The 27,741-nt window shown below is 38.2% G+C and overlaps 1 protein-coding gene across 1 annotated transcript; it reads right to left on the bottom strand.

Moving 5' to 3' along the window:
- Window positions 1–12,812: 12,812 nt before the first annotated feature.
- PTCD2 (pentatricopeptide repeat domain 2) lies at window positions 12,813–27,655 on the bottom strand. Its single transcript, XM_032095487.1, has 10 exons — window positions 27,579–27,655; window positions 25,937–26,037; window positions 25,199–25,328; window positions 24,299–24,416; window positions 22,852–22,930; window positions 21,638–21,729; window positions 18,851–18,964; window positions 17,342–17,416; window positions 16,465–16,578; window positions 12,813–15,095 (listed from the first exon to the last, which is right to left on the bottom strand). Exons 2-10 carry the CDS (start codon window positions 25,956–25,958, stop codon window positions 14,871–14,873), a joined length of 969 nt encoding a protein of 322 aa, XP_031951378.1. The 5' UTR covers window positions 25,959–26,037; window positions 27,579–27,655; the 3' UTR covers window positions 12,813–14,870.
- Window positions 27,656–27,741: the final 86 nt, after the last annotated feature.

The following is a 27,741-nucleotide window of genomic DNA, read 5'->3' as shown; positions in this document are numbered from 1 at the left end:
CAGTTAAATAACGTGCACATATTTCTCCTTCCTGCTATTGTTCTTCCATATAGGAAAAGTAAGAAGATCTACAGCGGGAAACTTGTAAAGGAAATTGCATTAATGTATACTGGAAAACTGCATTAATAATAAATGACGTAGCATGGAGAAATAGTCAGTCAACCTGTCTTGGTGTCAGTTCGCCTCTTAATTGGAAAAGGATGACTATTTCGCACAGCTGCTTCTTCTCAGGGAAACCACCTTCCCTCCAATCACATACAACACAGAAATTTAAGAGAACAAGTTCCAGAAACTTCATTTTCAAAGTATTAATAAAAAGTGATTGGAATGGTTAACCTTTTTTATTGTGGAGTCTAAAGCATCTCTAGTCATGCCCATAGCAAATATGCAGGAGAACATCAGTACCTGTCTGGACAAGCTGCAGATTCACATGACACCAGCCTTCATAGTTGAGCATCCTAAATCTGTTGGAAAAATACCATTTTCATACAATGACATAAAATCTTGGAGAGAGCATTAAGAACATAATTCCTTCAGTGATGAAACTTTTGTAACTATGGTGATGCATGAAGGTCTATTTTTAGTCCTGCTGCAGAGACAAGGTGCAAGAACAGGGAAATCTGAGTTTCTGTTTTTGCATTTAGTGAAGGTAAGTTTCAGTTTTATTCGGTGGAATATGTTTGTACAGCATGTGAGCATTTTTCAGACATTTCAGGAGATTTTCTAGGTACAGTATCGGTCAGGTAATACTTGACTTCTTGCTGCTGAGAACCAGGGACACAAAACTTGGGGCACCAACACAGAACAGTATAACATGTATTCAGAATAGAATATTCTGAAAGTCCATCATGTTTAGTATATATGATGGGATTTTTTTTTTAATTTAGAATTTTGGTAATGCGCATATTGTGAGTCAAGAGAAGTAAATATCTTTAACCACAGAATTCTTCTAATTGTTCTTTTATGTGTAGAGGTGGATGGATGAAGGTCACTGTAACCTCTGGGGCATCTTTAAAATACATACATAAAAAACTTCCAGCATTATTCTGTATTTCCATTACTGCCTGAATCTATTCCAAAAATGCAATCACTTTGATAGAATAACAGTTTATGAAGGTCTTAAGAGTTAACATCTCGTGCTCTAAATGATAGAGGGCATATTTTTATTTTATCAGTCTCACAGTAAGACAAATTTTAATTTTGTGAACAAAAGCTTTTACACAAGAATGTGTTTCCTCAATGTTCTGTCTTCTGATAGCTGAAACTAAGGTAATAGCCACACGAAGTTGCAAAAGCAGTAGGGAAGTTTAAGCAGAGCATCTTCTAGGTACTTACAAGTTTATTGTTGCCAGTAGATGCTTATTCTATCAGCAAGTGCAGTACAGAATTCAGCAAGTATGCAATACAAATCAAAGGTTGCATTTACTTGCAAAGAATCCATAACAGCAATATTTTTGTAAAGGTGTTGAACAGAGTGAAGAATCGTGTTGAAAATACCTGTTGTGGGTTGATGCTAGCACCCACCAAAGCCACTCACTCACTCCCCCCTGCAAACTGCACAGAAGAGAGAAAATTTAACCAAGGGTTAATGGGTTGAGATAAGGACTGGGAAAGATCCCCCACCAAATACCATTAGGGGCAAAACAGGCTCAACTTAGAGATACGAAGTGAATTTATCAGTAACAAAATCAGAGCAGGATAATGAGAAGTAAAATAAACCCTTAAAAACACCTTCCCTCCTTCCCAGCTCTGCCTCCTACCCCAGTGGCACAGGGACACAGGGAATGGGGGTTATGGTCAATTCATGACCTGTGGCTTCTCCCACTGCTCAGGGAGAGGAGTCCTTCCCCTGCTGCACTGTGGGCTCCCTCCCATGGGAGACAGTTCTCCATGAACTTCTCCAGCCTGAGTCCATCCCATGGTCAACAGCCCTCCCCAGACTGCTGCAGCGTGGGTCACTCTTGCACGGGGTGCAGTCCTTCAAGGACAGGCTGCTCAGCCTTGGAGCAGGGCCCCTCTCTCCACGCATCTCCCACTGGATCGCAGCCTCCTCTCAGACATCCACCTGCTCCTCTCTGAGTCTCCTCCACGGGCTGCGGGTGGATCTCTGCATTCCCCATGGATCTCCTTGGGCTGCAGGGGCACAGCTGCTGCACCATGGGCTCCAGGGGAATTGCTGCACCTGGAACATCTCCTGCCCCTTCCTCTTCACTGACCTCGGTGTCCACAGGGTTGTTCTTCTCACATGTTCTCACTCTGCTCTTCTCTGGCCGCAGTTACAACTGCCCCACAACTTTTGTTTTGATTTCTTTTTAAGTATGTTATCACAGAGAAGTTACCAACATCTCTAATTGACCCAGCCTTGGCCAGCAGCATGTCCATCTTCAGAGCCATCAGGGATTGGCTCTGCTGGACATGGTGGAAGCTTCCAGCAGCTTCTCACAGAAGCCATCTCTATGGCCTCCCTGCTACCAAAAACCAGGCTGTGCAAACCCAATACATTACCCAAAATATGGGTCCAACTAATTGGACTTAGGTAAACCGTGCTTTCTGGGTCAATGACAAACTTGCAGTTATCCTGCTAACACATCCGAAATGTTATCTACATTCCTCTTTACATCCACAGTATGTAAAGAATGAATATTATTTATATGTCACTCAACAGACGCAGTAAATTTTAGGTAACTATTGCCTAGATGAAACATTATTTCCTAGTTGTTTGGGCTTTGGTTGGTTGTTATTTAGTTGGGTTTTTGTTTTTTTTTTTGGGGGGGGGGTTGTTTAGTCTGTTTTTTGATTTGGCTTTTTTTTCGGGGGGGGGGGGGTGTTTTTTTGTTTTGTTTTTTCACTCTATGAATAGATTTTGTTCTGTGGAATATCCAGCATAACTAGCACTTTCTGCCTGGGTCCCCAGCTGAAGAAAGTTTCTCTTGTGTAGATAGAGTTTGCTCTAACTGGTCACTCTATATGTGACATAGAGAATTTTGAGATACAGCTCTTTTTGCATTGCCTGAAAAGTTCTTGCTTTGTCTTGCCTTCACTTGCCTTCTGCTGTTGCTGATTCAGCATGGTGATGTCTGTATTGCCAGGTCTGATTCCAGATGTAAATGCCTTGTAATACTGTGAGCTGATCTCACATTATTTCATTTACCATATTTCAAATTGCACATGCAATTACCCGGTCGCATGAAACAGCAAAACACCGTTCTGTGGATTTGCCCAGTTTCTGTCCATGCTGAAATTTATAGCCTACAACTACAATGTAAAGTTTATACGCACAAAAAGATGTTCTATGCCAGAAGAGCAGTATCACATTCATCATGAAGGAGAGGAAGTGCATGAAGCACCAGATGGCTTTCAGTGGAGTATGCAAGCAGAACATTTTTTTTTTCAGAAAGCCCTTTGGCCTTACTGGTTTTCAAACACTTGAATCCATCAGTAAACTTAATAACAGTCTCGTCCTAGCTTCGCAGAAAAAGAATTGATGGGTCCAGATGTAGCAGACACCTTTATCACTGTTTCATTGTAAAAATGGTGAATTCAGAATCTCAATTTAGTCTATATATGTAAAGGAACAAGAAACAATTAAGAATGGGTGCAGCTACAAGCAGCAGCAGTGCAGTTGCGAAATGCACAAAGAAAGATTCCTCTATAGCAAAGGCCTCTGCCTCCTCTCTTACCTGGCAGAGCATGAGGCATGTGCTGAGCAGTAATACTGCCCCCACAGAGACAAAACTATGTGCACAGATAAAGATCAATACAGGGAGAACTGCTTCCTTGAAGGTCAGGGCATACCAAAATAACTTTGCCAGTGATGAGGCATAAATCTTAAAAAAAAATGTGGCATTTATTGACTCATACAATGACGAAAATAAGTTAGATTAGACCAGGCCAAAATTAGCTTTGTGCAATAAATTGCAAATCTGCTGTGGATCTTTCTGTGCTTCTGAACTGAATTTTTCCCTATTACTCAAAAAGGCAGTTTTAAGAAATGTCTGATATTCTCAGTTTTATACTTTCATTTTTCTCCTTAAGGTCAGTTAGAGAAACAGGAAGTATTTTAATGTATTAAGTTTCTGCTTATTGTTTAAACAATAGCATTTGCTGAGCTGGGCTTTTGAATGCATTTACAAGGTCTACAGACTGGGTGCTTGGTGTTGGAACGCAGTGAAAAACTCTCTTACAGCAGAAGTAATCAGAGCTGAGATGAAGCTAAGTGACATATCAAAACTTATACTAATGGGTCTGGCTTCTATATTTTCTTGATTTCTAGAGAAGTCCAGGCGGTTCATGTATCTGAATGAAGTTGTCTGAGATATTGTAATACAAAATTAGTTCTATTTCAAGATAAGGTATGTTTTTATGGAAGTTTTCAGATTAATTTTCAATATTTCAGAATCTTTGGATTTACAAGGCATGTAGGAAAAATACAAGATCACATTGCTTCCCATCATCCTTCTACACATCTATTTCTGGCACAAGGAAGGGCCTGTGAAGTAAACCACCCTGGTTAAGAACATTTACAGTGACTTGACTGTGACTTGACTGACAAGAGCTATTAACTAATTTCACAGCAGGAAGTCACCAAGATACCACATAGCTGCCAGCCAAAACTGCCAACAACACTTTTAAGGAAGGCATCCAGTCTGAGGTGCCTCATTCCTGGGACACCTAATATTGTTCAATTTTCTGAGCTGCCATGTGAAACAGTACCTGAAATTCTGTCCCTAAATTTCCAGAAACAGTCTCTTTAAAATGGAGGGAAATATCAACATTTTGGCTGTAAGTACATATTTGTCTATAAAATACATGGAATAATCCCATCACACGGATATTACTTCTTAGACCCTTGGTGTTTCTGGCTAGAAGCTGAGGAATCACGACAGCTAAATTATCTCACATGTTTCCAAGGAACAGATTTCAGTTCTCACATGAGTTTTTTGGTTATGGGCACAGCAGCATATTGAGATTATACCTCTACTTCACTCAGAATCAGAGAGAGATGGCAGTCTCTCATGCTATTCACAGGAACTTTTCTAAGGTATTGCATAGTGGACCTGATTGAATTATTCAGCATTACAAGAATTTTTTATGTGTTTCCTTTTAAATGTGTACATTTATTGGAAGCATACTGGGCTATTTAATAGGGTATCATGGGTGTTGAAGGAAACGGGAAACATTCTTGGCATAAATATCAACCAGATGATTTATTAACTACCCTTCCTCATTTCTTCTATTTGCCCTGATTCACACCAGGAATTGTGACTGCAGCCAGGATAGGAAATCAGCTCTGATGAAGTAAACACACAGTGATGTATTTTTCTTCTGCCATGGAGAAGCAGGTCTTGTTTCCTCTTCCCCAACACCCTGTTTTCATGGTCTCCTTTCTGAGTGTGCAAGTTTAAGAATAGAAATACTAAGAAACCAAACAGAAGAACAGAACAGTATGACTCTAACTTGCAGCTCCCAGGCTGTCTGCATGAATGTCTAGACTAATTACAGGAGCAGTCTTGCTCGAAACACACACTAACGATTGGCCTGAGTCACTGTTTATAGAAATTACCTTGAATATTTGAAAGACAAACCCCACATGTGTAAATTAGTCCCTGTAGCTAACAGGAAAACTTTCAGCACGTAAACATTTAGGCAAACAATGTTATAACAACATGTGGGATAATTGGCAAATTTAACACAGTTTTAGACCTCTTGCTAAATTATAGGGAAGGAATAGGACCAAGCACAACACAATGGAGGAACAAAATCACACCTGGCTTCATATGTGAACACAAGAGCAAAGAAACACACTGACATGTCACCTTGGGACCAGAGCAAATATCTGACTGCTCAGATTTGGAGAGAAAGCAGCTCTTTGGGCATTCAAACCTGAGTGAAGGAGAAGAGACAGCACAGCAAGTCCATATTACTTATAAGCCTTAGACACAACATAGTCTCACACAGGAATAATCAGAGCTGTACTGGGATATTGCTTCTTATTGCTGCTATTTTGGCAGCGTGAAAAGTCTTTTCTTGATCTGGACATTTCTAGATATGTCATCAGGATCTGGAAGAATCTCACTAGGCAAATATCCTTGGGAAAAACATCACAAATGCTCCAACCCCTAGGATTTAAAGGGAAAAAAATGGCTAACTATATAAGTACTCCATTAGATAAGTGGCATGGGAGGTATTGACTTGGTTCAGGAAGTTGTACATATACTCTGACCCTAAGGAAAAGATATTTAAAAGAATAGTGTAAAAACAAAAAGAACATTAATGAAGTATATGGGACTTCAAATTGTGTACTATTTATTGTAGAGATTCACCTGTAGCAGAAGGTGACTGATTATATTTACCTAGCAGGTAAGAAATAGTCTGTGGGCAGAACAGAATGGAGCAGCAGTGAGTTACTTAAAATGACCTCTCAGTGCAAGAACAGCTCTTCACTCCACTCTCTGGAGATCACAGGATACTTTTAGGCAACTTAGGGACAAAACAATAAAATCTAGTTACTACTGCAAGCCCTAATTTGGAGTGGTTCTCAGCCCATGCTTAAAACACTCACAGTCATTTTAGGAGTAGGCAAGAACAGGAGCTACCTGTAACCATGTGCAAAGCAAGAGAGTTAACTGAAAATACATGTTTCCTAAAAGGAATAAAAAGTGAAAGAACAAGGTTGATTTCACTGGTAGAAAAGCAAGCTACACCCACATGCTACAATTGCACAGGCAAGGCTTTTAATCTCCTTTATCTGATGATGTTTCATGCTATTCTCTGCTGATACATAATAGGGGGTGGGACAAGATGAGCTCCAGAAATCTCTTCCATTTTAAGTTACTCTATAGTTCAGTGCTCAGTTTGTAGGAAATAAAAAAAATCAACCCAAAATAGAGGTGTCACTAAGGTGGTTACAAATACATGTGAAAAAAAGAAAAATCTAACGCTGTCTTTGGTAATGTGAATATTACAAGGCACCACACTTTTCCCATCACATTTTTCAAGGTAGGAATCTGCTTTGTCTGGAAATGCAGAGAAGATAAAGATACGTGACAACTCAAGGGAGAAATGCCTTGCAGTCCGACCAGTTGAGCCCATGCAAAGGTGCATGTGGTGTAAACTCTCAGGCTGGAAATTTGACATGCTGAGGTTTTCATCTGTGTGACTGTCCATAAAGAGCTGCATTAGGGTAACAGACACTGCAGGTTCTTTCCTAAATTCAAGCATACACTTTTCTTTGCACTTTGTGAGAAATTTTTCAAAGCTTTAACTTGCCAATGCTTACAAATCTTAAACCCTTCCAAAGGGTAGTAAAAGTGGAGCAGAACAAATTTTGTGGTCTGAATTTCCCCTGAAAGTACTTAACCACTACGGCAATTCTGTAGATGTATCATCCTTTCTCCATCACAGTTCTCTTTTTCTGTCGTTCTGATGTGAGAACTGATAAAGCTTCAAACATAAAGAAGAAGTTCTCAACAATGTCTCTGCCTTTTATTTCTCCTTTTTATTCCTCCCTTCCCTTTACCCTTCCCCAAGTAATGGTATTATAGAGAAGGAAGATGAGAAGTTTCCCAAACTATTTTGCTCATGTTTAAGTATACATGTACCACTTTTTAAATTATGTAAAGTGAATTTGTGAACTGATTCTCTTTCCTGTTCTAACACATTATGCTCGACTCTCTGTCTCCAGTTATGCAGCACATGGTGGCTGAAAGGAGTGCAGGACTACTCTTTCTAACAGTTAAGTCAGAAACAAAAAAAACTGTCATTAAAATTTTGCCATCTAGAGCAAGGTTCATTTACTGTCATAATGCTGAAAGAAGTGTTAGAGCACTTTTAAGTACTTACAGATGGAATAATTGAAAGGGAGTTGTTATTTGGTGTGCTGGTTTGGGCTGAGGGAGAATTAATTTTCATCTCAGTGGCTGGCATGGGGCTGCGTTTTGGATTTGTGCTGAACTCAGGGCTGATAATACAGAGATGTTTTTGCTGTTGCTGAGCAGGGCTTGCACAGAGCCGAGGCTGTTTCTGCTTTTGGTACTGCCACACTGGGGAGGGGACTGGGGGTGCTTAGGAGACTGGGAGGAGACAGAGCCTGGACAGGTGACCCCAACTGACCAAAGGGATATTCCAGACCCTGTGGCACCATGCTCAGTGCTTAAAGTGGGGGATGAAGGAGGAGTAGGGGCACACCTGGAGTGATGGCGTTTGTCTTCCCCAGTAACCATTTTACATGATGGGGCCCTGCTCTCCTGGAGAACTGCCATGGCATTGCATGCCCATGGGGAGCAGTGAAGGGATTCCTTGTTTTGATTTGCTTGCATATGCAGCTTTTGCTTTCCCTATAAAACTGTATTTATCTCAGCCCATGTGTTCTCCAGCTCTCACCCTTCCAATTCTCTCCTTAATCCCTCTGGTGAGGGAGTGAGTGAGCAGCTGCACAGGGCTTGGCTACTGGCTGGGGTTAAACCACAACACTTGGGGATTCTCACTCAGCTGTTTCAAATGTTACTATTAAGTTATCTTTTCCAATACTCTTTTCTAAAATTTTCCATCAAGATTGGTGCTGCCAAGTCTTTGGCTACAAGACATGTCCAATTCCTAAAGTAAATGTGATAATTTGCTAGCCTGAATTGCCTAGCAGACACAAGACTGGTAATTTCCTATTTTATTTTGATGTTGTGGTTCCTGCTGGATATGGGTGAGGCCCTAATCTCTCTTTAAGCACCTCACACAGGTCAGTGGGAGCAAGAGTCCACAAACTTCCCTTAAGTGCATAGAAACTGAAAACAAGGACTAGCTTACCACTTAGGAAACTGGACATAAAAAGCTCATCTTACATCTATCTAGAATACAAAACCTTGAAAAAACCACCTTCATGTAATCTAAGATAGCAATTTATTTTCTGGACCAGGTGCTGGAGGGGATGCAGGGGCTGGCTGCTGCAAGCATACATCCTCTTGTGATGGAATTAGCCAGACTAGCTATCATCATACTGTTTGTAGAGCACATGGTCCTCATATGATTTGGGAATTTGCACTGCTATATTCTGGGTAGAAAAGGGGCAGTAGAGAGGCCAGGTTTGAGTCAAGAACTTTCATTGTAACTCATAATGACGACACCTCAAGTGAGAATAAGGGCCAGGATGGATAAGCACCAGCCTCAGTATTGAAGAGACTAAAAAGAGAACATTTTCTATATAATTGTGTAGAAGACAGCTACATCATGGTGTTCTGGGAATATGAAATTTTCATTTGTTTCTCACAAGACAGGATAGTCAGTAGGTCATCCAGATGTGTAACAGAACAATTTAGTTTGAAATGGACCTCCAAACCCGAGCTCGGTGCAGGTCTACTCAGGTCAAGTTTCTTAGGGTGATGTCCAAGTTCCAGGTGAGTCTTGAAGGCCTTCAGGAACAGAGATTTTACATCCTTTTTGGGTAAACTCTTTCAGTATTTGATCTACCTCATCACAACTTCTTTTATCCCAGTACCTAATCAGGACGTCCCATGTTTCCATTTGTGGCCATTGTGCCCAATCCTATCATCATGCATTTCTGAGAATAGTCTAGCTCCACCATCTGTTTGTCATCTGATCAGGATGCTGAATAGACAGGAATCTAGTTTTCTAGACAGGAAAAAGGTTTTCTCTAAGCCTTCTCTTCTTAAGGCTGAGCAAACCCATTTCTCCCAGCCTCTTTTCCTCTGACCAGCTTGGTAGCAAAAAGCAGAGTGCCTCAGTCTTCTCCCTGTCATTTGTCACTAGTTCCCCTGTTCCACTGACCAGTAGGGCCATATTCTCCCTAACCTTTCTTTTGGTGCCAATATCCACAGAAAAGACCTTTCTTGCCATCCTTCACATTCTTTGCTAGTTTCACTTGCAGCTAAGCTTTGGTTTTCCTGACTTCATTTCTGCATGCAGGGGCAATGTCTTTGCATTCCTCCTGGGTAGCCTACCCTCCTTGCACCTTCTGTGTGCATCTCTTTTGTTTCTGAGCTCAGTCAGGAGCTCTGTATTCATTTTGGCTCTTTGCCAGCTTGCTTTACACACATTGAGACAGATCATTCCAGTGCTCTGAGAATGTTGCCTCTGAAGATCAACTAGATCACCCCATACTTTTTCCTTCTGGGGTAGTTTCCTCCAGGATCCTGGAGGCAGGTCCCTGAACATGCCAAAAACTACTTTTCTGGAGTTCTGATCTAGATTACTCCTCTCAGGATCTTAAACTTCACACTCTTTACTCCACAAGAATCATTGTTGCTGCAGCAAATGTTGCCCTCGCCCTTTAAACTATCCAGCAATTGCTTTGCATTTGTGCGTCACAGGTCCAAGAGAGCATCTTCCCTTACCAGATCCTCTGTCACATGCACCAAGAGATTGTCCTCAGAACACTCCAGAAATCTCCTAGACTGATTGTCTATGCTGTCTTTCCAGCTGGCTGACTAAGGCCCAGATAGGAACTAGGGTCTGTGACTGAGACTTTCTCCAGCTGCCAAAAGAATGCTTCACCTGTGTCTGTGTGTGTGTCTCTGTGTGTGTGCACCTTCTTTATCAGGTAGGATGTAGCAGACACCCACTGAAGCATCCCTGTGTTGATATGTCCTCTGATCCTTACCCACAAGTTCACTACTCACTCATCATCTGTCCAAAGGCAAAGTCCATGCACCTACTCTATACAGAGCTCAATCTCTCCTCTCTGCCATCCTTGCTTAAATTTACCATTCAGATGAAAATGAAATTGCTTAAAAAGTAGTCTGTGAGTAGGCAATCAGACATTTGCTGAGTTCAAAATGCTGTTCATAAGAAGCAGGTTAAAAGAAACAGAAGATGAAGGTGGTGAATGACATCTTCTTTTAAAAACTTATTCTAAGGAGAATGTGACAGTGGAAGGGCTGTCAAGCAGCCACAACAGATGTACTTTAAAAACGAACAAGTCTCTTATTTAGCAATAAAAAATTTTTAGAAGAATGCAAACCTGAAGCAACCCTGAAAAAAAGCCTGAAAGGAAAACAAAGTTGAGTATCTTTAGAGCTATGCATGGTAGGTGTCTCTCCTTTCTACTCTGCTGCAAACTTCTAACAAATCTTTGTTTCATGTTATTTAAACTTGTTCAGAAAGTACATTAAATATGAGAAAGCTCTTCTTGAGGCCTGAAAGCATTCCTGAACTCTCCTGCAACGACTAAGCCTTTCACACTCATTTTTATTGTGTTGGAGCAGAGAATTAACTTGGGAGAAGCACAAAAAATGTGCACCTTCCACACCAAGACTCAGGATGTTTGTGGAAAGAAATATTAAAAACAACAAAGTATTAACTCATGGAGAAAAGCAGAACCATCTATGGCAGAGGAATGTCAGTCCTTTGAAGACTGCACATAATCCAGATCCGCTCTGAATGTTAAGAATGAAGGCTTCTAAAATTCAAGTCAGAAAAGGGGTCCAACATTCTCCTAAAGGTACAGCAACGTAAGCATTTATAATTGTCATTGGTGTACAAGAAGCAACATCAACAGCCTGGCATCTAGTTAATTGACTAGGATTTCCACAGAATACTGTAAACACTGTACTGTGATCATTGACAAAGATGAGTTGTTTCAATAAATGCTGTAAGTTTCAAAGTAAGTGCTGTAAATCTCTAGCTTTGCAGTCATCACCAACCATTACCAACAATGCAAGGCAGCTTTCCATTGCCTGGTTTTCCATTTTAAGATGGCACACGGGCAAATCATTCATGCCCTGTCCTTACATAAGTGACACTGCAGGCCATCCCTGGAAATAATGTTTGCAGGAGAGTATGGTCAAGAAACGCCACCTGCTGTCTCCTGGATCACTGTTCCAAAAAGCTGCTGCAGTGCAAGGACATGCACAAAACTCACGTTTCATTTTACTGGAGGACAAACATTTGAATATGATAAAGAGTAATTCTTTTCCACACAAGAATACCCCAAAGAGCCCTCGGATCCTCATCTAAGCTACTTACTACACATAACCTTTTAAGCAGTACTTCCTACACAATATTTTGCTGTGAAACCTAGAGAAAAAAATGCAGCAATTCACTTTGAAATGTAAATGCCTTCGGTTTCTTTCAGATTGTTAAAGAAAAGTAATTGATTTTAAGAATGTTGACTTCTCTTTAAGTTCAAGGTTCATCATTGATAAAAACTTAGTATCGGCTGCAGTAACAGTGCACATCCTATTCTCTGAGGCTGTCTCCATGAGAGCTGCTTAGTGACTCAGCCCTTGACAATCCAGCCACTCTAATCCAGCAAAACCCCTACATCTGGGTTCCTGGTCTTGGGTGCTGGGATACCAGGAGTCAACACCACCTAAGTACACTCAACTAAGCACAAGAGTGAAGACTCATCAACACAAAAGCCAGTGCGCTTACAATCTTGATGCACCAGAAGATGAATCCATAAATTATCACCCAAATCCAAGATTACCCAAATAACAGCCTCTGGGACTTGCATGACACACATTAGACTTCATTGGAAATCAGCTGCATAAATATTAGAACTTGCTTATTTCTCCCAGCTTTTTTCCTAGGAGTAAATGTTACCAGTCTTCTAGAACACTTCTAGAGCAACACCCAATATTCTAATTTTAATTGTCTAAATTTTGTGTGTGCTTCTTTGAACCTCTTAATCTTGAGTCCCTGCTTTCCTCTTCTACTGAAGTACTGTTAGATATTTAAGTGCATCTCCTTTCCCTCTCAAGACAAAGATGTTATTTCTTTTAAAAAAATCAACTTAGTATTGTTACCTTGAGTAAATAAACCCCAAGAAAACAAGCAGTCAAGAGAACAAAGAATGGAAAACATCAGGTATATTGACAATTTTAATATAACTTATGATTACTTCAGTTGCAGGTAGGATACAGCCTTAGTCAGGAACCTAAACAATTCTGATTAGAATGAACAAGCAAACATGCACAGTCCTAGGATGCAACAGCTTCTTGCAATTAACACAAATTCTAAAGTGCCAAGTAAGGAAATGAAACAGAACTGACTTCATGTATTTGCTATGTAAGGCTAAATCAGTCAAACTGTCTCTGATGGCCTTTAAAAATGTGGCATTTATACACTTTTAACACCAAACAGCTGTCCTGATTCTACCAGATGATATCAGACAGTTCTCTTGTCCATACAAACAGAGTGAACTGAATTCCTTAAAATTTTTTGCCACTAATCCTTGCCACACTGCAAACAGCCTTTACAAATCTCGTATCAAATTTATTTGTGGAGGAAAGATTGGGAACTTCTCAAGAGTCCACATACTACTGGAAATGTTGAAAGAATTTTCAACTAAGGGAAAATTATGTGTGGAATTACATACGACACAATATTACAGAAAAAGTAATAGCTGTGTTCTCAGACCAATGTATGTAATACTTTAGTCTATGCTACCAATCATAAAAAGGGTACATACGATGCACAAAAGTGTGATACACACTTCAAATTATTCTTCACTTACACTTGCATGAAATTCCATCTACTTTGTAACAGTGTTTGTACCTTTTACATATTAACAGAAATTGCGACAGAAATAAGTTATAGAGTTAGAGCTTCAGAAGGAAACATCCCACAGGCTGTAATCACATTTGTTTTGAAGCTGTGCTTCCCCATGGATGGGTTCTTGTTTCTTCAGTGTCTCACTGGCTTCAGTGATATAGATGCAGAGATTTATTCACAGAAAATATATTCTGAGTTCTGAAATTTGCTTGAGTGGGGCAGAGACAAAATAAAAGAAACAGAAGGCAAAAGAGAAATAATGCAGCCCAACTTACAGAGTACCAAGCTGAGTTCCACCTAGTCTTGTGCTCACAAGACCACCAAGTTCTCTTATCAACATGTTCATCACTTCACCTGCAAAGGCACCAAAGGCACAGGAATGCTAGTTAAGGTATACCTGTTTCCAATTCCTTCTATTTTGGATGCTGAATGAGTTCAGATTCTTGGGTATACAGGACTCACAGATACAAACAGCTTTTTATTGCTAGAACTAAGTACATTTGATCTAGAGTCATTAAAGCTGGGACAAAATGAAGCTTCTTTGTGGTTTTTTTCAATCAAAAAATACGGTCAACTATGCAGATGATGTAATTATAGCTAAAAACGTGATCATACTTGCTCTAAGAAACTTTGTAAGACTTAGTTGCAAATTTGCATCAAGATTTGCTTATCCTAGGAATCTTAATATTAGAAAATTAGAAGGAAGCAATTTGTGAAGTCACTCACTCTGAGACTGACTTTCGATCAGGAATCTCCTTCAACTGAGAAAGCAACCACTTGGTTACCATGCTAATTCCCACAGCATTTCCATGATCCCAGTTGATATGAAAAAAACCCCACTAATATATTTCTTTAGAAGAAAAAGATGTTACAGTGAACACAATATGCTTACTTCCCTCTGATTCTCTTGAGATCTACAGACTTTGAACTAACAGTTCAAGCACTTCCATACTCTTTTATTTGGACTCTTGCCTGCCTCTATCCTTTCAGTCAGAACATTACATCTGATGAAGACCAAATTTTCTTCTCATGAACCACAGAAGTCAGGTCAGATACTCATACCACTTTGTTCACTTCCATCCATTCACTTCCAGAACATTTTGCACAGGAAAATCCTGATACAAGAGCCTAAGGAAAAAGTCAAACCTTCTATCACTCCAATTTCTGAACAACACACAAATACCCACTGTCACAGTTTGTTTTTAGCATCAAAAATGTAACACAGAAGCTTCATGATCAGTATTTAAAATGAAATTTTATACAAATAACTTAAAATTGCTCACTGTGGAAAAGGGGAAAAGACATTTCATTTGAACCTGGATTATAAAAGATGCTATCAGCAGTTCAGTTTGGCATCAAATACTGAACTATTCTAACAATAGATTTGACCAAAGTGGATTAGCAGCCTGATAGCCCAATTGTTTATGCTTTAAAAGCTTTGCAGTGGTCTTCTTTGAACTAGGAATCTGGAAAAGCATGTCTTCCAGTGTGCACATGGTTATCTGTCCCGAAGCTTGTAGTTTCGTATAAATATTTCCTAATTTGACAGAAAGGTCAGGGTTCTCTTCCATCTTTTCCCTGACTGTAGCCAGCTAAGGAAGAGAAAATGACAGATTGTTACAGTTCAGCAAGTGGAGATCTCATTCTACCACCACACTGAAGAAAAACAATAACTCATAGTAAAAAAAAAAAGTACACAGTGTAAGATAGGTGGCTAAGGCAATGACTCATGAGGATTTTGTGCAGAGTACATTATGCATCACCACAGAATGGTGGAAATGCACTGGTTATCTATTAGAGAGAGTTTATTGGATTTAAAACTTCCTCAAAGTTGTACAATCCTATTTTAAGTCCTAGTGCAAACAAACACATTTATTTTCTATTTAAATCCAGGAAATGTGATTGCTTCCTGGAATCCACTTTCCAGATCAGCAAAATTTGTATTATTATTAAATATCTTTGCAAATGTACAGTACAAATCAGTAAAATTCAGGCTATAGAAGACTGAGAAGTTCTGTATGCCAAACATAAGAGTATGAGCTGAAGTGTTAGGTAAATCCCTTAAAAAATATTATTATCAATAAAATTCTGTGGAAGCGGACTGTTAGGACTAATGCTTAATCATCTTTTGGTAGCTAAAAATTTCCCAAAGTCAAAATACAACACTAACACATGCAACATTTATTGCAATGACTTTACAAAACTAAAGGCTGCTTAAACAATTTCTTTTCGACATAGCAGCTAATATATATGGGCTATGTTTTGAAAACTTGGCTCCCCCCTTCTCCTAATGTTTATTATTTTGCATAACAGTTATTAATTTTGTTTACAAAAATTAAAAGCAGCAGGGAAAGACTAAGTATTTATTTAATAACACAGTCTTAAATGTCTTATTCTGTAGGCACATCCAAAATGAATATGCTAAATAAGCTTCAGGAAAAGCAGCAGCAATGCTGACAAACTGAGAGGGGCTACATATGTGCTCTGAAGGAAGCCTTCTTATTGATCAAGACGTAAAAGCTAGTTTTCACAGTAAAATATAGTTAAATAGCAAAAGCTGCAATTTGCTATATCACTCTTCCCCATATAGCATCATAGGTCTTTCATATATTACCAACTTAAAAATATCACTGTTACCAGAAACTTTATTCTCATTTCATATGAAATGAAAATAGCATAGGAGGCAAGGGATTAAATTATTTAATGCCAATAGGGAAAGTGTCATCTACATTCAGATGAAATAAGAGCTTCTAGAAGCAAGATCCACAATAAAAAATGAAGCGAACAGCTAAGTGTTTCGTTCAACAGCAGAGGAAGCCAGCCAGCTGCTTTGGCATCGGAATGCATCAGAACCCAAAAAACTACAGCACAGTGAAGTTAGGCACCTGAAGTTCTGAAGGTTAACCATCATTATCATGGCTCAGCCCAGTACCATGAACATTCTCATCACTGCATACTTACCACCTGCTCAGAAAACTCAGTTTTTTTCACAAAGGGAGGAGTATCTACTTCCACTGCTGCCTCTAACGTATTTACTACTTCTTTTAGCAAACCAGATCTGAGCTGGACAAGAACCTTAAAAATAAAATAAAAACACACCACACAAATAGCACGTATCATAAGAATGCAATTTTTTTTTTTTAATGGTTGAGGAAGACAGGAAGCAAAGCAAGACAAAATACATATCCAGACGGTGCACTGAGAAAAATCCATTCATTGCAAAGAAAGTGACAGAATAATCAATTTCCTCAAATATTTCAGGTTTTTTAACAGCTGGGACCTGGAAACGAAGGGTGAGGCTTGAGGCAGAGCTCCTCTGACGAAGCTGCATTACCTGCTCTTGAATAAAGTGCATTTTACCATAGTTTAGAGAGGTCACTTACATGGCACATGCAGACTTTCTCTCGGATTGTAGACTGTGCAAGTGAACAAAAAAATTGTTGTACGTACATGTGTGGATAATGTTTGTAGGGCTGAAGGAGGTCTGAAGTGGGCAGAGCATTTACTTGGAGCTGGGTTTTTTAAATATTTTGGAGCTAGAAAGAACAAATCATAACTAGAAATTGTTTAGGGGTCTATGCTCACAGATGTAGGATTTGTCTACTTTACATTCCCACCTATGGTAGGAAGTGATTTTAAAAAATGGGTGGAGGTTGTTAACTGTTCAGAATGTAAGTCATCCAACTGACAGAAATTGTCTGTTGGCTCAAAAAAAATCTCAGCAACACCACCAACACAGGCCTCTGCTAGTAACAGGCTGGTCTGTTACTTTGCACTTGGAGTTTTTGGCCAGTATAGCATACTCTGCAAGATTTTAATACAAGGTAAGCATACTTACTTTAAGATTATTGTATAGTTTGTTCTCTGTTCTCATTATCTGGGAACAATAAAATTTGGCTTGTGGTACATCATTCTGGGAAGGAATAATAAATAACAATAAAAAAGTCATACACATGCCAAAACCTTGCACAATAAAAGTTCAAGAAAAACGAAAGTCCTTCACAATTTTTCAATAAATCACAAAGCATCATCTAGAACCCCTTTACCAAGACCCATAGACACCAAACAGCACCCAGCCTGAAAAAAGAATACCCCATGCTGGAGTTCCCATGTCATCTGGCTCTTTAGTACAGTGTGTCTGTCACATGTAACCAACATTGAGTACGAGATCACCTAAAAGATGGAAGGTCTACACACATGCTGAGTTCAACACATGTCAGAGTAATGAAGTGCAGCATACGTTACTGTGGATATTTATCCTGCCTGGCCCCTCTAACCTTTTGGACATACACATTTACAGTACTGTATCTATGTCATCAATTGATTTGTATAGACAGTAAATGTTACACTGACATTTACTAGACCAAGCAATGTTACTTGCGATTAAGAAACACCTTACAGCAAGAAGTACTGTCAAAAAGTATTCTGCTTAAGGAACAATTAAAGGTAATGTGGAGCATTACTCCATTTGCAAAAAAAGAATTTCACCATGCCATTGTGCACATGAATAAATTTATTTCAATGATGCTATTGTTCAGTGTCTCCATTCACAGAGACAGAGCAAAAAAGACCACACAGTGCATAAGAAACTTTTAACGATTCTACTCCATTCATTCAAATTTGTGAATAAGATCAAATCTACAGCCCTTCCAGTGTCGCTGACCTCTGTTTTAACATGAAACAGAGAAGGTTCAGGACATACTCAACCTGTACACACAAATTAATGGCAGAAGAAATGCAAACTTTATTCCAAACTTTAGAATTTCCTAATTATTATTCTCCTGCTCCATTTTTCACCCTGTGCTGCCTCAGAGCCTTTTCATATCAGTACTTAGGCATATGAGGTATAGGAAAACCTCCACAGGCAGAAGGAGACAGTCCACCTCCCAGGCAGTAGGGAAATACACATCAAAGCCTTTGAGACTGCCTCCTAAGACAAACATTTTAAAGAGATGATTGTGCAAATATTTTAGATCATAATTTTAATTCTATTTAAAGGAAATCACCACTAAATAGCAGTATCTGCAGGATACTAGATGTTGACATCTAACCTGTTGACCTAACTCTGTAATTTTTTAATATTCTAGATGGTACTGTCACCAGCACAAAATATGTGTGCATTAGACTCAAGACACATGTTTAGATTTAAGAACTTCCATATTCAATTTGTGTGAGCATTGTCTATAATCCTATTGTTCCAATAATCCCTAAAAGTTCCAATACTTGAAGTTATTACATTGTGCCTCCTCCAGGTTAGCTTCCTTTCACTATCTGTCTATAAAAAAAGTAAAGAGTATCTCTCTCCCTATAGAGACCCAGGCACAACCGAAAACAAAAGAGACTGCACCTGCTTGAGAGCAGTTGCCATCGCAAAGCAGTATGCTCTCAGTGGTAACGTGTCACCTTTTAGCTGTGCTTCTTCAAGCAGTCTCATAGAGATTTTGGAAGACTCCAGGTTGCCCTGCACAGAAATATCAGAGGAAGTTGTGCTTGTTATTCTGGTTACCTGAAAGGACTGTAAGCACCTGCAATCACATTCAGAAGGTATTCAGAAGTCAACACACTGTGCTATCACAAAGGCAATATGTATCTGAACCCAGATATAAGCAGATTCTGAGCAGCACTTTTTGAGAAACACAACATCAAAATATGGTATTTAAAGTGACAGAGGTCACAGGAGGGTAAAAATAACTTCTATTACTTTAACAACTACACCTCACCCTAACTACTTGGGCTACTGCAACTGATGAAACAGCCCCAGCAGTATCCTAAACAAACAGACATTTTCATTTTCACTTTCAAATAATTTCCAAATCAGGAAGGAAGATTAATTTTTGTCATTACTTTATTCTGAAAGCTACATTAGATAGTTACTGAAAATCAACATTTTCTAAGCACTGAACTATTCAGTACCACTAACTAAAGAAATCTGGGTATGTGTGAATTTGAACATTTAGCCATTTTTAGCCTCTCTTAAGGATTAATTTTTGAAAAATGCTGAAAAAAGTATATATTCTAATATGACAGCTTAGACATTCACCTTTTTCCAACACAGAAAGCTTTCATTATTGTTGGGAATTTTCAACAGTGGATAGTAAAAGGCAATGAATTTATCGGTGTGCTAACTCTCAAACCATCAACTCTCCAAACCAGTGCTGCTCATACTGGAAATTATGAGTGGAACTGGCTGGACCCCAAACAAAATAGTATCTGCCAAACTTAAAAGCTGGCAGCAGGAAGGTTTTGTAACAACTGGTACCACCAATGTGTGTAAGAGTCCTCAGACCTGGTGTTGATTTCTGTTCCTATTCAAAGTGTCAGTCCTGCAAAATATTGTTTAAAATACATTCCTTAAAAATTTAGAAATATTTCGACCACCAGAATATTGATTATTATTACATGAATACTTTTTTTATCATCAAAAGGCCTATAGCTCTTTCCTGCACCAAAAGAAAGACAATCTGTTACCTCTGAGTATGGCAGTGCATCAGTGATTTAAACCACCCCAGAAGTGTTTTAGAGTTGACCTTAAAAATACCTCTGTACAAAGATTAAACATTAATTCCTTTGTTTATCTACTGGAAATAATCTGAGCTTTAAGCCTTGTACTTTTTTTTTTACTTGGTCTCTGGCAAGGTTATTCTAAAGAACCAAGAACGGTAAAAATCCAGCAAAGCTTTTAATGATACCAGTACCATTATTTCTAGTATTTGAGTAGTGCATCTTGAAGATACTTCAAGATTTTTTGCTGACATTTCTTATCTTGCATCATGAGAAAAAGAAAATTTGAGCTTCATGTTTTCTCCTCCTCCTAACAGATGAATCAACAGATTAAGCTTTTAAAAGAGCTCCACCTAATCCTCTTTAGTGCATAAAGGGTTCCTACAGCTTATTTGCTCATTGACAGTATTTTATCCACAAATTTATTGTGACTATTCAACCAACCAGGTGACAGTGCAGAACCATTTCCCCTCTCTTTTTATCAATAATAATAATGGGCTGGACTGTCTATTGAAAATATATGTAGGGACAGAAGTAACAGATGCCTCAGGAAACTATTCCTGTTGCATGTGCCTTGGATCCCAGCCTTCTAACTGCAGGCCATGTTAAAAAAACTTGAAAAAATTTTAGAAAAGAAGCTACAGCAGACCTAAAGGCAGCTTAATTCATTAGAACTGAGAATTTTAGAAAAACCACGCAAACTACTGCTGAGGTACCATTTTAGGCTAGCTCCTTTTTATCACATAAACACTCAGTTTCATTGTATGTTAACTGAGAAACCTGAGGAAGTTTAGTCCAGTGGTACAATTTTTTCCTCAGCTAGTGGAAAAGATGATGACATGGAAGAAGACTTTCCAAATGAGTTTGGGAAGGGTTCATGTTCAAACTTCAGATTGCGGAACTGACTCAAATCTGGAGAGGAAGATCAAAATAAAAGTTTTGGGATCTCACTTTGCTATGGAAGGGAAACAGTTCTAAGGAAACACTCATAGAACTGATGTATTCTGGTTTCTTACCATGCTCGTGCTCCTTTTCTTTCAGCTAAAAATACAGGTAAGCTCAAGGGGCTGCCTGTCTATCTGAAGGCATTCATTTATGTTTCTTTTCTCCCCCCAGCTGTCCAGTTTCATCAGACATGTAGGGAACAATTACCATTGACAACCCTATTCCTTGTCAAATTTGTGTACAATTAAAATGGTTCAAGACTGCTTGTTGCGGGAGGGGAGAAATGGATAGGGGATGTCTGGCAAACAGAAAATATCATGTATATGCCTTAAAGAAATGAGACTATAAAACCAATACTGAGGCTGAAGCACAGAGTATTGTCTGAAGAGATGCAAAAATCACACAGAAAGAATACTCTGAGGTAATCAAAGGCTGTACTAAAAGAATTTGCTCCTTCATGCTTATGTCCATGCAACATTTTGGAGATTTGCTTTCTGACATTAGTTTATATGGGAAACTATATATGTGCACCATATCACATATCATGAAGCACCTCAGGACTCAAATACATTTAAAATACTTGCACGAGATACGAAAGCATGATAGGGAACATACAGAAATTTTAAAATCAAAAAAAAGCAAGAGATAGAAAAGGCATTTCAAAAACTTTTTCATTCATAATACTTACCAGTTTATAGCATATTGCAAATGCAAGAAGATAGGTTTCTTTGTTGAAAGGTATACCTTGATTTTTCATTTCTACCAGAACTTCCAAAGCACCTATCAAAAATATATTACTGTTACTCACTTCATAAATTTAAGACTCAAAATTGAAAAGAAGAAACAATTCAATGAGATATGAGTTCGATAAGTTTATTTGAAAATACGAATGTAAACTGAAATCTGTTATTCGAAAAATTCAAAAAGAGTAACTCAGGGTCAGTTGGATCTTTCAATTTAGCAAGGAGGTTTTCAGTTTACACTAGCACATGGCCTTACTCTTCTATTATTCTTATATGAAAATCTAAAACTAAATTCTGTATACTTGACAAAGACACCCTCATTCTTCCTAACTGCCCAGAAAACTTCCACCACTGTAAGTAAACTACGTAGCATCTCCTCATTAACTCACATGGTCCATTTCACAATGCTGCATTTAGGTGCTGATCTAGGTTTTTCTTACAGTGGCTTGGTCTCAACTTTTAGGACAACTGCTGAACTTAAATTTGCCAAATGTCAAGAGACCAACCACTATGAGTTCAACAAATATCAAAAAGGATTTGCTTGAAAAGCTTTAAGGTTTTCTCATGGAAAGTCTTTTAAATTAGGTCAGATTATTCCTCCTTTAAGTTAGGTCAGATTATCTTCACAAAGGGCCAAACTGATTTGAAGCATTGGACTTCTACATTGCAGTAGCCACTCTGCATGAGGACACAAGTAAATCAAACCAAGAGAAGAATATGGTCTGGTTTTGGACAAAAGGTACACTTCCTTGCTCTGACACAAATGCAGAATGGCGAAAAAACTGTTCAGAAACTTACCATTCCAAAACAAAATGCTATGGGAAATTACAAAGCAAAGAGAAGTAACACTTCAGCGAAGCGGGTTTGGGGAACAAGCAGGTTTGGGGAACAAGCTCTCTGAGATAACAACAGTTCTGTGCAACTTGAATGACAAAAAGTCTGTGGGAAGTATGAAAAATAGACCCTTCCATTTTTATTACACACTATAGTGCAACTCCTTCACACCTACAGCTATTTACATGATGTTTGGCTATCTAAAATCATAGCCATACAGCAAATATATACATATACATATACACCCCCCCAACCACACACCCACCACTTACAGTGAGAAGCATCCTCCCCAAAATTTATTTGCCTTAGCAAATATAGTACTTACTTTCAAAATGGCCCTTTTTAAACAACATAGTCATCAAAATATGGAATGATGTACTGTCTGAGAAAAAACCATGCAAATTCTGGAGAGGAAATAGAACAAGCATTAAAAAAGTCAGGAAAGTGAACAATCTTACTGTGCACGGTATTTAGCAGGTCTTCCTACTGGAATAAGTCTCATCTTTACAAGTTCAACATTCAACTCTCTGGGCTCCCTGACTGACTGTCCCTCTGTCAAATGATGTCTAAAATACCAGTGGCTCATTATGGTTGAAAGCTCACTAAAATGAAACACAAATTTCCCAAAGAGTCCCGCTACCATTTTTTTTTAATGACCTCTAAGTCAGTGCAAGCAGAAGTCACTGACAGCTTGTAGCTGATGAACAGTATCTTTGGCCTAAAGTACCACCACCATGAAATTGAACACGTTTTTTGCTATTCACTATATCACATGATCAGCACAAGACCTTGAGTGATGATGGCAAGAGTAGCAGGAGAGAGAGGAACTAAATTTTATGTTTCACTTCAACTACACTGTATGTTGGGAATAGACCAGTAAAATGTCAGAGGTATTGTGCTTCTGCAGCAGAATCTGGAGAAGTGTTACTGTACCTTACTATCCACCATTTACTATGGTCCTATAAGTACAGCAGTTCCTGTCTTAATGACACAGACCTCAATCTAAAAAAAAACAAACCAAAATAGAAACTACATAGGCTCTTTCTTACACACGCCTAACTTAAGAATAGTAGCAAGACTTCTCCCGTTTCTGGCTAGACATATCTCATGCCTTACTGAATTAATATTAGCAAGATTTTCACTGGCTGCCAGAGATTTTTGAAGTCACAACATTATTGCACACACTGGACCTGATTATTATCTTGCCATAATAGCAGACACAGAATTTTAGAGATGTTCAGAAACAAGTCCTTTAGTTTCTTCAGCGCTAAAATGGCCAAGTTCCTGAGCTGATGAGTATCATACCACCCCTACAGGGTTCAGAGAGAGACTGAAGTACAGAGCAACACAGTGAATCTGTGGGTGCAAGTGACCCAAGGGATTTCAGAGGACTACTACAGAAAAACTCACAAGTGATCATTTCCAAGAATGATTTAATGCAACATAAGATGCAGGAAAACATGCACTAGCTGTTTTCATTTAAGCAATTATTTCTTCATCAATACTTTTTATTCAATTTTTATTTAAATTATGAAATCATACAGGAATAAAATAAAGTTACCAGTCAAACTAAGATCTAATTTCCTTTTAATTACTGTTTTAAAATAAAAGCCACGTAATCTGCATATCTACATTAATGTCATAGACATCCTTGTTAAGGCAACACACCTTCAAATCTATGAGCGCATGCAAGGCTCATGTGTAGCATACCATTACTCATAATTGACTAATAATAGTAACAACAATATTTTCAGTATATATAGGGGAATTACCTGATCTTTGATAAGTTCTACTGCAGGTCTTTCAAGGTCTAGCTCATAACACAGCCTCATAAAGAGTGGCCCAAATTTAAAATTATGTAAGGTAGTGATTCCATTCTGTTCATGGTACCTATGGGAAAGATTAAAAAGTTAATCACACAGGGCATGGAATTTGCCAAGGGAGAACAGCTTTAAATAGAGAGCAAGATCTGTAGGTGCAATGACAGAAGCACACTTTCCTATCTGCACCACCCAAAGATATATAGATAACAGGAAATTAATTCTAAGGAAAATTACTGTTTTGATCAAACTAATAAATTAACTAGTAATAAATAATCTCTTCTATTACCAATAAAGTAACCTTCATTGGATAAATAATAGAATGGGTCTCTGCCTTGAAAATTCCAAGCTGCTTTACCTTCTATTCATGGAACAATAGCAAAGGAAGTTGCAGCAGTTTATTTTAGCAGCAGCAGCTGCTAAAACACCTCAACAAAAAGATAAAGCATTTCACTTTTTTCTTTATAGGCCCTGTATTGTACTTGCTGGGAAAGTTTTCACTCACAAAACCTCCTGCTATTGAGTACTGGCTGCAGGACAGTTTATGACCAGGTGTGTCTTGGCTGGAAATGCCTCTGAACACCTCTGCCTTGCAGCTGTGGGATAATTTTTCTCTGTGGTTCACCACACAGTAGGACACCACTTTGCTCCCATAGCTTAACTCTCCTTTGACTTCAGAGTCTAGAGGGTTGGAAGATCCAAAGTATTTAAATAAAAATACAGCCTTAAAGGATTAACTATGCATGTTGCAACTGAATTAGGGCAAGACCTCAACTGCAGATATAACCTGGGATGATCTAATAAAAGCAAAATAAAGACAGAAAAGAGTGTTACCTGGATTGTTAAAAATACCTGTAAATAACTTTTCTGGCTAGTTCCACATCAGATGAAGTCTGACATAAATGCAGCAAATTTTTTAATTCATTTCTGAGAATTATTCCATTTTTGTTTAGTTTTTCTTTAATATTTTTAAAATATTGATCTGAAAATAAAACGCATTACAGCATCAGTCTATAGACAATTCCATTACCTGAGTTACATACTTGATACCTGAAACATGGAGACTCAATGAAGCAGAACTCTCGTTTTTTCACCAAGAAAACTGCATAAAACTTCTTACAGACCAGCATGTCATTGTGTCCCCATAAAGACATGTCAGAAAACCAAGAAGATGCTTACTGTGAATTTAATTTCACCGTGTTATGGAGCATATCAGGGTAATGCAAAAGTTTTAACAAGTAACAAAGTTTTGTGACATTTTATGTTCTTTTTCTAAAAAGCAAGCAAACAAACAAAACCATTTCCACTCAGCATTCAAATGACTGTAAGAACTTCTGCTCAATACTGTTCATACAGAAGACTTAAATTCCTTTACAGGTGATGAACGCATAAAGACTTTCATACATAATCTACGTATTTCTTTAAATAGCTATAAACTTAGAGTTGCTACCCTTCTGCCCCAAAAAAGAGGGTTCTCTATCCAGCACAGCACATTTTCCTGTGACAAAGCAAGCACAAAGACCAGTCCTTCAGTTGGTAATTTCAAGCCTCTGACTCAGACATACGCAAGGTTAAAATCACATATACTACCTGGCAGCTCCATTCCTCTCATGGTGCTGCCCCCATCTTGGGCAGGGAAGTGAACTTTTTTGTAGCAGTTGCTGGGTCACTGCTGTTCCCAAGCTAGTAACCTACACAAGAGGTGCAAAGTAGGCATCCCAGAGAACAATGTGTGCAGTTACTTAATACAAATCTGTCACTACATGCAAATACAAGTCCTTACTCAAGACTGAGGCGCAGAGTTGAACCCTGCGAAGTCAGAAGAATGCATACAAGTACGCATATATAATGGCTGGGATGTGTTCGAAGGTGTGCAGAAATTTCAAAAATATTTGGGATCTGAACTGTATTTACATTATTCTAGCTAAATGTATAAGTGCTGTAGCTAATAGTATAACTATTGTAGTTAATATTTACCTTATAACAATAATAAATAATAGCTATTATATATTCTGTGTAACAGTTATTGCTGCTTTTCCCACTTCTAAATCAAGTTTATTACTAGCCCTAATTATTTCTTTTCATTTTTCAGGTATAACATTAAACACTCAATACAAAAACCACACACACATATGCACAAATAGGTGCTTGGAACAATGTTTTCATTAGTTTTCAGAGGATCCAGTCTGCATGAAACCAGAAGGTCAACTGTGAACTATAAAGCAAAATATTTGGCTTCTACTAACCTGCTTTAGCAAGAATGATTGACCCACAGCAGTAAATTCAACGTTTCTCAAGTACAGGATGAATAAAATACAATGTATCATCATCACAGCAAAATGTAACGATATTATGACTTACAACTGCACAATTTAAATTCTACTTAATATAGAAAAACCATCAGGATGACTTTACTTCCTTCTCTGTCCCAGAAGAGTAGTTAATATAAAACTAGGTTTGATTATTTGTCTCTTCTTGCCTTAAAATTAACTACAACCTTTGCAACCGTTGTCAATTTGTATCACCAGCACATCCACACATGATAAACCAGGAGTTTTACCTAGCTTTTCTGAAATAATAAGGGCGGCTTTATGTTTATGATTCCTAAAGAAAGGAATTTGTATACATGTAAAGTAGCTTGACAAAATCAGAAAAAATCCACTGATCCTGCACCTACATGAATTTGGAAAACCTGAATTTGTTTTCCATATTCTGAGTATCATATATCATCTGGAATCGGGTGTACAACTGAGAACTCCCATTAGGCAAAAGAAAAAAATCTAAAAAAAATGCTAACAAAATGTATGGAGCAAATTAAAAAAAAAAAATACTGTGATAGCCCTTTTCTGAATAGTTGAGCAACTATTTAGCTTTGTCTTAACAGTTTTCTGTGATGATATTATAATTGAAGCAAGATTTGTAGACAGAAACAGTTCTTTTTATAAGACTATCTAAAAAAGTTGGGAAAGAGAGGGCACAAACATTTCAGAACTTACGTGAACACCTTGCATACATCAAAGCATGTCTACACGTATTCTCAACACAGCATAACTAATACAGTTTCATTCTAAAAAGCCTCAGATCTTCCAAAAATGTTAACTACAAAAAATTTGCAAGAGGAAGACATAAATTGTTTCTTTGAATGGGGTCAGTTGTGTCATATTTTTATGACTTTGACTGTTTCTTTCCTAAGACTCATGCTAAAATGGTGACTATGAATTAAATGCTATACCTTTATTGCCATGAAGTTCATTTCTAATTTCCACTTTCATCTGCTGAAATTCTTGTAACTTTATATCTTCTTCTGTTAGCAGATACCGTTTCCCTGCCATAAGAAAAAAAGAGGAAGGCTCAGTTTTATGTTGCACTGTGATTTAATAATACTGAACCTTGCA

This window comes from Corvus moneduloides, chromosome Z, assembly GCF_009650955.1.
Source record: "Corvus moneduloides isolate bCorMon1 chromosome Z, bCorMon1.pri, whole genome shotgun sequence".
NCBI classification, from domain to species: Eukaryota; Metazoa; Chordata; class Aves; order Passeriformes; family Corvidae; genus Corvus; species Corvus moneduloides.
This window is presented reverse-complemented; position numbering and strand designations above follow the sequence as displayed.